Source organism: Carettochelys insculpta, chromosome 15, assembly GCF_033958435.1.
Source record: "Carettochelys insculpta isolate YL-2023 chromosome 15, ASM3395843v1, whole genome shotgun sequence".
In the NCBI taxonomy this organism is placed as follows: Eukaryota; Metazoa; Chordata; order Testudines; family Carettochelyidae; genus Carettochelys; species Carettochelys insculpta.
Window position 1 is genome coordinate 15267748 of NC_134151.1, and position 13307 is coordinate 15281054.

General features: G+C 46.7%; 1 protein-coding gene across 2 annotated transcripts; it reads right to left on the minus strand.

Annotated features, from left to right (window-relative positions):
• Positions 1 to 1386: 1386 nt before the first annotated feature.
• Positions 1387 to 13173, minus strand: LOC142021183 (E3 ubiquitin/ISG15 ligase TRIM25-like). 2 transcript variants are annotated; one of them, XM_075009718.1, is made up of 9 exons: positions 12509 to 13173; positions 11353 to 11448; positions 10245 to 10478; positions 10122 to 10144; positions 8642 to 8778; positions 7471 to 7501; positions 4702 to 4739; positions 3122 to 3219; positions 1388 to 2294 (listed from the first exon to the last, which is right to left on the minus strand). In XM_075009718.1, the coding sequence occupies exons 1-8, from the start codon at positions 13133 to 13135 to the stop codon at positions 3149 to 3151; spliced, it is 1257 nt and encodes a 418-aa protein (XP_074865819.1). In that variant the 5' UTR covers positions 13136 to 13173; the 3' UTR covers positions 1388 to 2294; positions 3122 to 3148. The 2 variants fall into 2 exon arrangements, with proteins under 2 accessions (XP_074865820.1, XP_074865819.1); XM_075009719.1 differs by lacking the exon at positions 11353 to 11448 and having other exon boundaries at positions 1387 to 2294.
• Between the last annotated feature and the right edge of the window lie 134 nt (positions 13174 to 13307).

Consider the following 13307-nt stretch of genomic DNA (forward strand, 5'->3'; position numbering starts at 1 on the left):
TGTAACTTTCTGGCTCAGGGGTGTGACACCCTCCCCTGCGCCAAATGCAGCAATTTACAGCACTGTAAAGTGCCAGTGTACACAGGCTCCCAGCACTGTAAGCTACCCTCCTGTGGAGGTGGTTTACCTAGGGCATAGAGAGAGCACTCTCCCAGCACTCTCGCAATGACCACACTACCCCACTAAAGTGATGCTGCAGCTGTGCTATTCAGCATAGGAAAACAAGGTCTGACGAGCAGAAGCGCTACTAAAATGGCTGGGGTGTGCAACAGGAGGAGAGATTAAAATGGCTGGGGCTGTTCAGCTTGGAAAAAAGACAGCTAGGTGGGGCCATCATACACAAAGCAGCAGAAATGTAGCACTTTAAAGACTAACCAAATGATTACTGCAGTGAGGAGCTTTCATGGGACGGACCCTCTTCATCAGCTCTGGGGGGAGGGGGCAGAAGCTGTCTAGCTGTGCGTGTGCCGAATAATACCTTCCCTTTTTCTTTCTAGTCCATTCCATTGTTTCTTTCTACGCTGCTTCTGTCCTTTCCTATGTATTGTCTCTCTGTCTTTAAGACATGGATGGGGAAGCCCTGGCCCACAGTCCGGATCTGGCCCACGGCTCATCTGGATCTGGACCTCAAGGCTCAGGGCTCCCCTCCATAGAATCTGGCCTAAGGCGGGGTGGAGGGTGCAGAGCCCTGAGCCTTGTGGGCCAGATCAGGCAAGCTGCAGCCCAGATGCAGACTGCAGGCTCTGCTGGGGGTGGCAGGGCGGTGGGAAGTGGCTCCAGGCTCCATTGCCAGTCCCTGCTGTTCCCCCAGCTGGGGGAAGGGAAGGGGTGGAGCAGAGGCCAGAAGCTTCCTACGGCTGCTCCGATTGGCCAGTAGGAATTGCAGCCACTCAGAGCGCCAGAGGGCAGTGCCAGAGAACAGTGGGGAGGAAACGCAGAGCCATGTGCATCCAGGGGTGCTGCAAATGTAAGGGCACCCCCATCGCCTAGACCTGCACCCCCAGACAGCTTCTACACACCCCTCCCATCGAGAGCCCCCACTCCAACCTCCTTCCTGCACCTCCCTCTCACCTAGCTCCTCACCTGCACCCTGCTTCTGCCCCCTCCCACCCAGAGCCCTCACTCCCACCCTGGCAGCACAGCCCAAACCCTCCTGTACCCTCTCTCTCACTTGGACTCTCCCCCCAGCCCCCTCCTGCCCCTCCCTCCCACCCAGACTCCATCCAATTCCCAGTCTGCTCCTGCCCCCTCCCTCCCACCCAGGCCCCCCTCATTTCCAGTATGCTCCTGCCCCTTCCCTCCCACCCAGACCCCCCCATTCCCAGTGTGCTCCTGCCCCCTCCGTCCCACCCAGACCCCACAGCCCTGGCCCCAGTACAGTTGAGGACCACATCAGTGAGGTTCCCTCCTCCCAATTTGTCTACGGGTCACTGACCCCTAACCCAAACAGGTTCCTCACCCTCAGTTTAAGACAATGTCTTAACTAACTCCTCCACCCTCTTTGGCAGGGCCTCTCAGAAAATGCCAGAGGCCTGGCCAATTTTGAGTGTAGAGGCCCCAGCTCCAGGTCCCCAATGTATCTAACTTCTCATCCACAGGGTCCTACTAAAACCAAAAGAATATATGAAATTGAGCACTTGAGCCATTCATTTACTAACAATTAAGTCACATACCAATAGCATTAATGTTAACCATGTAACGTTAATTGTGAATTTCAGCTGCACTAAGGAGTCCCTTTCCAGCATTGTCTTCATGGGATTACTATAGGGTATTGTACTGAACAGCTTCCTTAAGTCCTGCCTTGTTTACTGTGCTCATCTGTACACAAACATGTCTTGAATACCAGAAATTTACTCACTGGCATGAAAAACAAGCAGTTATTTTACATGTATGTTATCGTTTATCTGAGCACTCCAAAACACACGGAAAAGCTGACAAACATACAACCGCAGCATAGTCAGGCTAGTTACTGGTAATGTGATTATAGTTTGTTTGGTTAATATATTGAAACAAGCAATTCCACATTCTGTGGAGAAAGGACCAAGGCCAAGAAACATGTTTTTCTGCATTCATGTTTAAATCTGCATTCGTTTTCCATATTCTTATTTGCTATAGGATATTTTTCTGGCAGGAACACTTGACAAATACCCAGAATTAATGGACATTTTTAAAAATGTCAAACTTAATCTCTGTCTCAGTTTCCCCAACTTTCTCATGTCTCTTTATGACTGAGAGTCATGCATCTTGCTGGCAACCACTGTTACAGATAGCACATCCTTTGTTTGTTGTATGTTCTAGAAATAGAAAAGATTGAGAAGATTCATTTTGTCACCCTCAATAACAACTAATATTTGTACATTCGCAACATTTCTTAAGCGCTATTTAGCATTTCTTCTTTTTTCAGTATTTTCTGCCAATTTCTCATTTCAGTGGGGCTCTGATTCTGCATGAAACATACTGCATAGTGTGACACTAACCGAAAACTAGTCTCACAACCAGACCTACAATACAAACAGAGAGCCGTAATAAAGAGCTAAGGCTGTCTTTAACACAGTTAATTAAATAAGACTACAGTGTTAAAATGTTCAGCTACTAAATCAGGGTGAGACAAAATAGCGTCTTCGAAAAATATGGCAGGCTGCTTTAAACACTTCCTACCAGTTGCACCACCATGGTCTGCCACCCTTGGAAGCTGAGTGGTCTGAATGAAGTATTTTTGACAGACCATGGGAGGCTAATGTCCCACCCCAGTTCCCACTCTCCAGCCACTGCTGCTGGCCTTCCGGCCATAGCCCACCACTGGCACTGACTCCCCGCCTGGGGGAAGCTAGTGCTCCAGCCTCCTGTGGGGCTGCCAAGGGATGCCATCTCTGGGCCCAGACCTGCTGGCCCCTGCAAGGCTGCTGGGAGATCCACTCAACTTGCCTTCCTACCCTGAGTCTCTGGACCAGGCGCATCCCTGGTCCTACCAGATTATGGATATTGCTGGATCACAGAGTGCTGATTTTAGGAAGTACAACCTGTTTTGCAGTCATGTCTGTGGTTGGGAGGGGGCCAACAAGAGGGCAGACATACTGTTGAATTACTCTGTGTAACTAATAAAATCCACTTAATAACTTACCTGTATTCACTGCCTTGTGTTCCCAGTCTATTTCCAGAAAAATTGATTATTTTTAATGTTGGAGTTTTGATTTGGGAAGAAAAAATTGAATGGATGATCTGGCAAAACAAACAAATATTTCAGGGAGATGTAAACTTACTTAGGACAACTTTGTGAACCCTTCCCCCACTGGTAAGCACCTATCACACAGAGCCCCTTTGAAATCAAATTGTAACACCATCCTGTTGGGCCAAAGTGGCTGCAAATTATTCCATCAGAAACAGATTTAGGTGAACAATGTCCTTTCCTCCCCACCCAAACCAAAATTTTTGAGGAAAATTGTCATGTCTTTTTTTTAAATGATCTAGTGTTTCAATAAAAAACTGCTGGAAAACTGAAAAGGCTTCAGTTCTTTTATTTTTTGCCCAAGACCAGAAAAACATCTGTAAAATCTTGTTTTCAAATTTTTTCAGCTATTTCCACCCAGCTCCACTGTTTTGGGTACAGAACAAGACAAAGGCTACATCTGCACATCAGCATTATTTTAAAATAAACCAAGCTGGGAGAGATTTTCCAGAAGTTGTGTATATGGTAGCAAAGATATTTTGAAATAACAGCTGTTATTTCGAAATAAGTTTGCTGTGTACATACCCAGGGAATAACCAACATCTCTCCTGCTGCTCTTGGGTTCTCATTTGAAGTCTCCCATCCAATAGGCTTAACCCAGCTAAGCTTATTAATGCTGACAAAAATAACTGCCCAAGGTGGGACGGACTAAGATTGGGCTGAAATTTTGACCTCATTGAAGTCAATGGTAAAACTCCCATTGGTTTCTCTGGGGGCAGCATTTCACCTAGAGTTTTGTATGTTCAAATCATCATTTTGCTATGCAGCTTTCATTGCTAAAGAAACACTGGATTAGACTCCTCTCCTTTACAACAGTCAGAAGTTACTCCTGGCTTTTCTGAAGCATAAAGGGCAAGACCGTAAAAATCATTTACTCCCAGTGGTGAGCACAACTTCCTGTGAGCAGCTAAAAGAAAGAACACTGCGTCCATCTTGATGGCTAATTTAGCTGTGTAATGGGGAGGGAGGAGATACGTGTCTGCCACTAGGAAGCTGTTAAAGTGCTCACTGAATGAGGGAAATAGCTGCCCTGCCTCATTCACTCTGCAGTAAAAACACTGAAAAGAAGGAAAAAAGAAAGTTATAGTAATAATTCTGCACATAAAGGAGACGTGCAAATGCACAGACACTTCTTGAAATCTGAGCCTGTATTCTCACTCACATCACTATGCAGTGGCAACTCAGTAACTGCATCCTAGGAGCTGGGCCAGGCCCTTATGAAGGAGCACTGGAGCACAGGGATCCCTCCATAAGGCCTAAGTTTCAGAATCTCTCCTGTTTATTTTCTAGCAGATGCCAGCCTGGTGCAGATTTTGAGGATTATGCCCTGCCCCATCCTCTGCCTTTCCACTGGCCTCACCTCTGACAGAGCAGCACAATGCAAAATACAGGCAACATACCTTCCCTAGAGAGAGGAGATATGGACCACAGTCTTAAGAACAACAACAACAACATCAACATTTTTGAATACTTACGTTGATACAAGATATCATCTCTGTAGTCTGGAGCTGCTCTGTGTGGCAACAGACAACACTGAGTATCAATGACCAGTAAAACATTAACTGAATTTTGGGGACGGAGATGGGTATGAGACAAAGACACACTATGACCATTGCTTCCAAAAGAACAACTTCCTGTGGCCTGGTCCTACCCTTGTTGAAGCCAGTCAGATGAGTCTAGTTGGAGGAATGTGATTATGACACCGATGAACTAGGCAACAACTCATTTCAGGGCTCTAGGCATCCGCTAAGCACTGACAAATTCATAGCTTGAAACGAGCTCAGGTCGCCTTTGTGTTAGTACTGTTCAGGATAGGTATTAGACTCCAAAATGTTTGTAAATTGCTACATGTATTAATCTCATTCATCTGTAGCCCATGCTATAACATAACATGTATACCGTGTTCTTTTAGGCATGTTGGTTCCACAGCATTAGAGACAAGGTGAGCGAGGTAATATCTTTAATTGGACCAACTTCTGTTAGTGAGAGAAACAAACTTTGTAAGCTCAAAGCATGTCTCCCTCACCAGCGGAAGTTGGCCCAATGAAAGATATTACCTCACCCACCTGGTCTTTCTAATAAGGTAATATGTAAGTTTCACTTTACAGCGATACACAATAAATTATAACTATATGCCTGCTCTGAACTTGAGCTCAGGCCAGAGGAGTGGTTCCTCTGCCCATCAAGCAGGGCTACCAATATTAAACAGGCCATTGTGAACCATTATTCAAAGACTGGGATCTCTCTCTCCCCACTAAAGGTCCTATGCTTAAGGAAGCTGGTCCCATCAACCTGAATTCTGGAGAAGGAAACAAAGATACCGGATGTGAAAATGTTCGTCTCCTTGCTTGTTGGACTCTCACCAAGAAATAAAAGCAAAGGTGCATAGGGTTGACTTGCGTTAGCCCTAAAAGACATTCAGTGCTCACAGATTACAACTCTGCCATCTTTTGGAACCACAGACTGTACTGCATACCTATGTACCGGGTGCCTGTTTTAACCTGTAGATAACTTCTTCATTGCTTTTTCTTGGTTAATACATCCTTAATCAGTTAACTGTTAAGTTGGCCGCAAGCTTTGTCTTTGGTGAGAGTGTTGAGGCACAAATTTACTTGCCTCCTGGGGCTGGGAGAAACCTGTGCTCTTTGGTGCAAGTGGCTATTTATCACTAAGTCCAGCTTGACTATGTGGCAATATAGACTGGAGCACACAAGGGGGCTGTCTGTGACTCCATGAGAAGGCTGTCGTAGTGCTTCAGGAGTTCACACTTGTCACTGGGTTGGTGGAACCTGATTACAGTGCCTCCAACCAATATGAGGTGTCTGCCCTAAGGCTGGCTAGCACTCATGCTCATGAGCTACTCTGGACAGTAACTCAGAGTTAGGTGGCCAGGATGAATTCTCACCTTTTCCATTCAAATGCTACTTCCCCCAAATACTCTGTGGTATGAACGGAAATGTGCTGCTTGGGGAGTGCTTCTGCTGGTCAATCCCTTTGCTAGTATTCAGGGATGCAAATGCAGATACACTCAAAGCAAATCTGTTCAACATGCGAACAAATGTTTGGGTGGAATGCTTGATGCGGTGGTACAGCTCCAGTTCTGAAGGAGGAGAAAAGCGCTGGGATCTCTGTTCTTTAGCACGGAGGCGGGGAACGAAACAGAACAGGAAAAAAAAACCACCACTGATCTGCCCCCCAAGCGAGGAGGAGGAAAACCCCTCACAGATGTGGCCTCCAACTGAGAAGCAGGAAAAAAGAGACACTTCCCTCACTCTCCTCAAGCTCCAGGCCCACGGGGTGGGGCGGGGGAAGCACCTAGCTCAGGGCCTTCCCACAAGGCTGGATTAACTCTTCTGGGGGTCTGGGGCTAGCGGATTACATGGGGACCCTTGGCTCTGGGGTGGGGCCCAAATGAAGGGGTCAGTGTGTGGGAGAGGTTGCTGGTGAGTGGGTGGGGTAAGGATGCAGGGTCTGGGCAGGAGATAGGGTGCAGGAGTGGGGGTGGGGGTGAGGGTGTGGGGTCTAAGTAGGAGGCCGGGTGCAAGGTGTGGGTGGGAGGGGGGTGGAGGAGTGGGCTGGGGTAGGAGTGCAGGGGCTGGGTGAGAGATAGCTTGCAGAAGCGAAATGGGGGTGGGGGTCTGGCGGAGAGATAGGGCACAGACGTGGAGTGGGGGCGGGGGTGCAGAGCTGGTTGGGGGGTCTGGGAGAGAGGGAGGGTGCAGGAGTAAGCTGGAGGCTTGAGGTCTGGGAGGTAGTATGCAGACGGCTGCGGCGCCCATCTGTTGCTGCTCTCCGGGGGCACAGCTGTCTTTATGCAGCTCTGTACACTTCAGGGAAGCACTTCCTGCAGGCACTGTCCCCCTGCTGCTCCCATTGGCCATGATTCTTGGCCAATGGAAGCAGCGGTGGGCAGTGGCTGCAGGGAGCACTTCCATGCAGCATGCAAAGCCGTGCAAAGCCACTTCCTCCCGCAGCTATCCACAGGCCCCAGGCTGAATCAAGCCTGTGGCTTGCTTTGATTGGGTCTACAAGACTCAGGGCTTTCCGCCTGCTCCCCAGCAGCATGAGCAACCCCCAAGCCTCACAGGCTGGATCCAGCCCATAGGCTGCACGTCCCCACCCCTGCTTTAGCCCGGTGCATAATGGTTTCCCAATGAACAGCTTTGAAATGCGGGAAAATAAGGAGGCTGGTTAGTGGCATTTGCATATAACATTTCAGCAGTGAAGAGAAGAAAGGGATTTACCTGTTCCTCTGGGCTTGGCTCAGGAACGAACCTGCAAGGATTGAGAGAATGTCTTAGAAGGTTGGCACTGCATTCGCAATGGAACAGTCGACTGGAATGTGCTGCTGCGGGGGTGGTCTTCACCAGTTGCTCCCCGTACTTTTTCCTCCCCCGAGCAGGATGAATTTTCTTATGTGATGCCACATTGATGTGTAACTGCCCTCAGGCAGACTTGAACCTGCGACCTCTGGAGCTTAGTGCAGGTGCCTCTACAGCTTGAGCTAAAAGTCACGTGGGGCTCAGCTTAGGCTGTAGAGGACATGTTCTTTCTCTGTGAAGTGGTCTAGATACCACTACTTGGGACAGTTAATGACACACAGGTGTGTGGGTTACAGATGCACATAGAATTTGTGTGGCAATGGTGGGGCCATGGGGTTCTGACTGTACGAGACGGCTCAGGGCTGAGGTAGAAGAGTGGGGTACAAGGCCACTGGCTGGGAGTGCAGGTTCTGTGGTGGAGCTGGGGATCAGGGTTTGAGGTGCAAGAGGGGTTATGAGCTCTGGGCTGGGGTACAGGAGAGGATATAGGCTCTGTGCTATGGGCTTGGGAGTAGGGATGAGGATGAGGGTCGGGCTGCGGATAAAGGCTTTGAGGTGCAGAACGGTGCTCAGGACTTTGGGAGGCTGAAGTTGGGACAGCAATGGGGGCCACTTTCCCCTGGCTGGGACAACTCTGTGCTGGGGCTGTACCCCCTAGCAGCTTCAGGGCTTGAGGAGAGATCTCTCTCCCTGTTGGGGCCCTAATGACCTGTGCAGGGCATAATGGGAAGCTGCACAGCAGTGTAGCTTAGGGAGAATTTCGGCCTTCAGCCCATTATTAGAGGCAGATCTGAAAATAAGAGTCCAGTGGGCAAAGGAATGGGGCTTTCACAGAGGTTTGAAAAGGGTGAGGTTAGAAATGCTGGGGGAGCTGGAAGCTGACTGGGACAAGGGGCTGAAGGACAGCACACCTTGGCAGATGGCATAGATCTAAACCCTGGTCCCTATGGAGAAGGATCAGAATTCGCAACACACAAGCAATGCTCAATTAACTAAACCAGGGAGCTATTGCACAGTCCTTGATGAAAGGCAGCCATTTCCCACTGCCGACCAGTAATGCTCTGTCTGTTACTAGTTTGGGTAGTTTACTTACTTTGCACCACTCGTTTCAATGAATCCAGTTCTGAGATATAAGCCTGCGTCCTGCTTTTAACATTTGCAATTGTTGCATGATCCAGCTGCAGTGCTAATACTTCCATGCTGTCCGCGCTGAAATCCTGATTATCAATCCTAGAATACCCAGACAAGTAATTCAACTGGTGATCACCAACAATCAATTATAAGGTTGACTATCACTAAAGTTAGGCAGGCACCCAGCAACTAACAGAGCACATTCAGAGATGAGAGCCCTTCAGCAACATAGAGTCCTAAAGAACTGTTCGGTGTTACAATTATTCTCACCATTATTATGAGTAACATTATGGAGTATTATTATTGATTACTGTTGGATGGAAATATTCACCTTTTGAAACTGAGGAAAAATGGGGCCACATTTTTTGCAAACATTACTGAATGTTATTATTACTTAGCTGAGTAACCATCAATGTAATCAAAGGAGAACACCAGACACGCTAAACTGTGTCAAACTTCTGTGTTAGACATTTAAGGGCTAGATTCTGCACTGCCTCAGAGGTAGCCCTGGAGAGCACTGGGACTCAGGTAATATACATGCCCTGTCAGTCTGTCTACATGGGAAGATTTACCGACACTCTTGCACTGGTATAAGTGTACTGTTATAGTTATGTTCTCCATAAGGATACTATTATCCTGATATAAACATGCTCTTTCTGGTGTAGCGTAAGTCACTTTGTAAGTGGCATGAATAGCAAACAAAACAGAAAACATAGTCCAAGTCTAACCCTGGTTCTTACAAGGTGCACAGGTGACATTTTAAAATCCAAATCAATGTTCAAGCCAAATCACTGTGACCCTCAAAGGGACTTTTTATCACCTCACTGCAACACCAGTCTGTGATATGACTTAGGTGATTATTAGTGACCACAGGAGAGAGGTGAGCCAATAAGAAACTCACTAACTGCCTGTGCCAGGAAGTTTCAACGACACCAAAACTATTATGATGTCCTGAAAAAGAACTGGCAACCCAGCCAGTGTGGGGAGAGTGATGAGGCCCCAAACTCAGCCAAATGAGTCAATTAATTCCTAAACCAGAGTTCTGCATCTTGTTCTAAACCCAGTAGTTCCACCCCAGCACATCACACACACAGGTGCGTACACATGACAGAGCATCTCTTTCAATACACTGTGCTCTCTACTTGCCTCTGGAAAATTCAAGTATGAGTTGATAAGCTCCAGTGGGTTCCCTGAGAAGGGGGTGAAACAAACTAGGCAGTGGCTCAGGACACTGAAAACTACCAGGGCACTATTGGTGTTACACATGAATAGTTATCCATCCATATTTTGGGAGTGGTGATTTTGACTCAAGGCCAGGCCTTCGTTTGAGGGGCACTGGGCCACAGAATGAGGACTAGGGATACACAGAAGTCTGAGTTTTTACAGTTGTCAGTGCCACATTGCATCAAGAAATAAGATAACCCTTTTGGGGGAGAACTTACCTGTCTTGTGCCAGTTTCAATTCCTATAAATTATTTAAAACAAAAACAAAAATGATTTTAGTGCAGGGCAAGCACAACCATTTGAATGATCATTTGTGAACCAGAACTAAATGCTGTGCTTACTCTAACGAAGAGGAAAGGGTCCATTTGCAATCCCAGCATCTGCAAATCCTGAAGATGCCGCTCAGCCTCATCTCTCTTCTTTTCTGTTTGCTTCTTCAGCATCATGATGTCGGACAGCTGATTTTTTGCATTGGATTGTATATCAGCCAGGATCTCTTTCTCCTTCTGCTCCACTTCTGCCTTGATCTCTTTAAAGAGGTTTGACAGCTGAGCAGTTAAAGTCTTCTCATTGAGCTAAAGGAGCAAATAAGGCACTGTCTCAGGAATTCAGCACCACAGCTGTGTGTATTTATTTATTAATTATCATTATTATACCCAGTATTTTGTAATATCAGATTTAAGAAAAAAGTGGACAATAAGTACATTGCACGTTTCCTTGGCACAGCCAAGTAATCAGTGAAAACTGAAAATTATCTGGGTGTTATGAAAGGGAATAAAGCGGAGAAAGTTCAAATAGGTCACTGTAGTCTAAGAATTGAGTTGGTTTACTCTGAAAATTTCATATTTATATACAGCTCCTGTTTTAACAGAGAAAGAGTGTTTCAAAAATATTGTCATGGGAGTGATTAGGTGTGTGCAGTGATTTGACAAAGGAGTTGCAAGTCAGACCCCTGGTTTCTATTCCTGACTGGTTACAGAACTTTGCTTAAGGCAGTTGGCTGCTCTGTGCCTCAGTTTGCTCATTTGTAAAATGGGCATAAGTATAATAATGATCAACTAACCAACAATGGAGGCTTTGTTAAAATTCATTAATTATTGGTTGCAAATGGCTAGATTTCTTCAGTGGAACTACCCCATGTGAGTAATTACTCACATATATAAATTAAGGTTGCACATTCAACCCTGGAGTACTTTGAGACCTGTGGGAGAAAAACCCTACAGAATGCAAACCAATATTCTTTGCCTATGACATTTTTCTTCACATTTATGACTGTTAATATTTTTAAATTGCAGTCATATGACTGTTGGGAGCTGTAGGGCCCCTTAGTGGGGTCTTATTGCTACAGGTTTATTATTATGTCCTCCTCACGGCTTGATCAATCAGAAGAGATCACTAGTGATCATTGATCAGCAATAAAGGAAGAAACTGAATAATCCAGGGACAAACCTGCAGCTGATTCTTACTCTTCTGAAGCTCCTCTAATGTTTTATTCAAAGCACTTTTGTTTTCCTGAATCATTTTCACAGTGTGAGAGAGAACAACCTATTTAAAAAGGAAAAACAGCATTAAAACATTACAATGGGAAAGTAACACTGATCCTTTCATACCACAATGGCACTTTCAGCTGGTGAAATGAACAAGTAAACCTTTTCTAGAGCTCCTCTCACAGCATATGTACACAAATTTGTTTCAAATGAGCCACATAATAAGTTGTGTGCTTCCTGCCTCCCCTCAACCAGCTTCGTAAGATGTGAGACCATGGATCAGTTGGAAAATGGAAACATACTTGGAATCCTGAGTTCAGCTGGTTTTAATTTTACCATAGACAGACAGATAATTTGTGTTATCGTAGCACCCAGTAACCCCAGTGATGGACCCCCCATTGTGCTTGGGGCTTTACAAACACATAACAAAAGAACAATACCATATTCATTAGACTGCTTAAAAAGGAAGTTGTACAAGTTTCGGTTATCAGTTAATATCCAGCCCTGCAAATCCTTATGCATGTATGTAACTTTATGCAGGTGAATAGTCCTGTTACACTATTTACAGAATCTGAACATAAGGTAGTAATCATTGATATTTACCTGGAACCTATCTAAGGGTTTGTCTGCACAGTAAGTGTACTGCACAGCGAGCTAAAGGATGAATCTACTGCATATCAAGGTGGCATGCAGTCAGGTACCGTGTGGATGCTACTACACTGACTGGAAGTCAAAACTGCTTCAAAGCTCAGTATTCTGCACTGCAGGACTTTTACTATAGGCTCTGGGTGACTCCTGCTGCACTCACTGCTTGAACTGAAATCTTCCATCTGCCTTTAACTGAGTGTGACGCAGCATAAAAATGATCAATCCAGGGGCAGCTCGCCCCCCCCCCCCCCCCCGATTACTACAGTTTTTACTTTTGGGGTGAACGCTGGGACCAGCTGGGGAGTCACCTCACTCTTCCCATACCTCCTGAGCTAAATTAGCCCAGGGAATCCTTCCCTCAACTGCCTAGCACTTCCATGCTGATCTGTGCTATCGCACTGAGTGTGGCTGTACATAAAGATCCCCTGTGGAAATTGTGTCCACCAAGCAGAGATGCAAAAGCCACTTACCTGATCCTTGTCATATTTTTCCTTCAGGGTGATGAAGGTGTGGCCCTTGTGGGAGCCTGTGATAGAGCACATCATACACGCTAAGACCAAGTCATCTTCACAATAACACTCCAGCAGCTTGCCATGCTGGTCACACTTCCTCTCCTGCAGGGAGTCCTGGTAACTGGTGTCTACCAGGACATGGTCCTTCTTTGCAGCTTTGGCATTGTGTTTGCTCAGGTGGGAAGGACAGAGAGAGGCCTCACAGGTCAGACAGATTTTCACTGCTGTATGAGGCTGCTCCAGGCAGAAATCACAGGTGATTATCTCCTTCTTGCCTTGTGGAGAGGCTTCTTGCTTGCCCTGCTTTCCATTTGAAGAGGTGGCCAGGAACTTCTCCACTATGCTACAGAGCTGAAAGTTCTTACGCAGCTCCAGTAAGGGCCCCAGCTCGAGCTTGCACATAGGGCAGGAGTAGGTGGCCTTGGCTTTCTGCTGTGCAGCCAGTGCTTTTTGGATGCACTCCTTGCAGAAGCTGTGATGGCAGCTCAGGGAGACGGGGTTCTTGTAGAAGCACAGACAGATAGGGCACAAGAGCTCGTCTTCCAGGCCAGCAGCTGCTTGGAATTCTTCATCTGCCTCTGCCATGGCTTCAGAAACGACGTCCAAGCTAACCAGCAAGAAACGAAACCACACAGGAAGTGTCTGGGCTTAAGGCCAAGTTGCAAACTGCCAACTCAGGCAGACAGAAAAACAAGAGCAAAACCAGTGCAAAGACCTCCTCTCCGCTTTCACAGGCAAACCAAAGAAACCCGCCCTC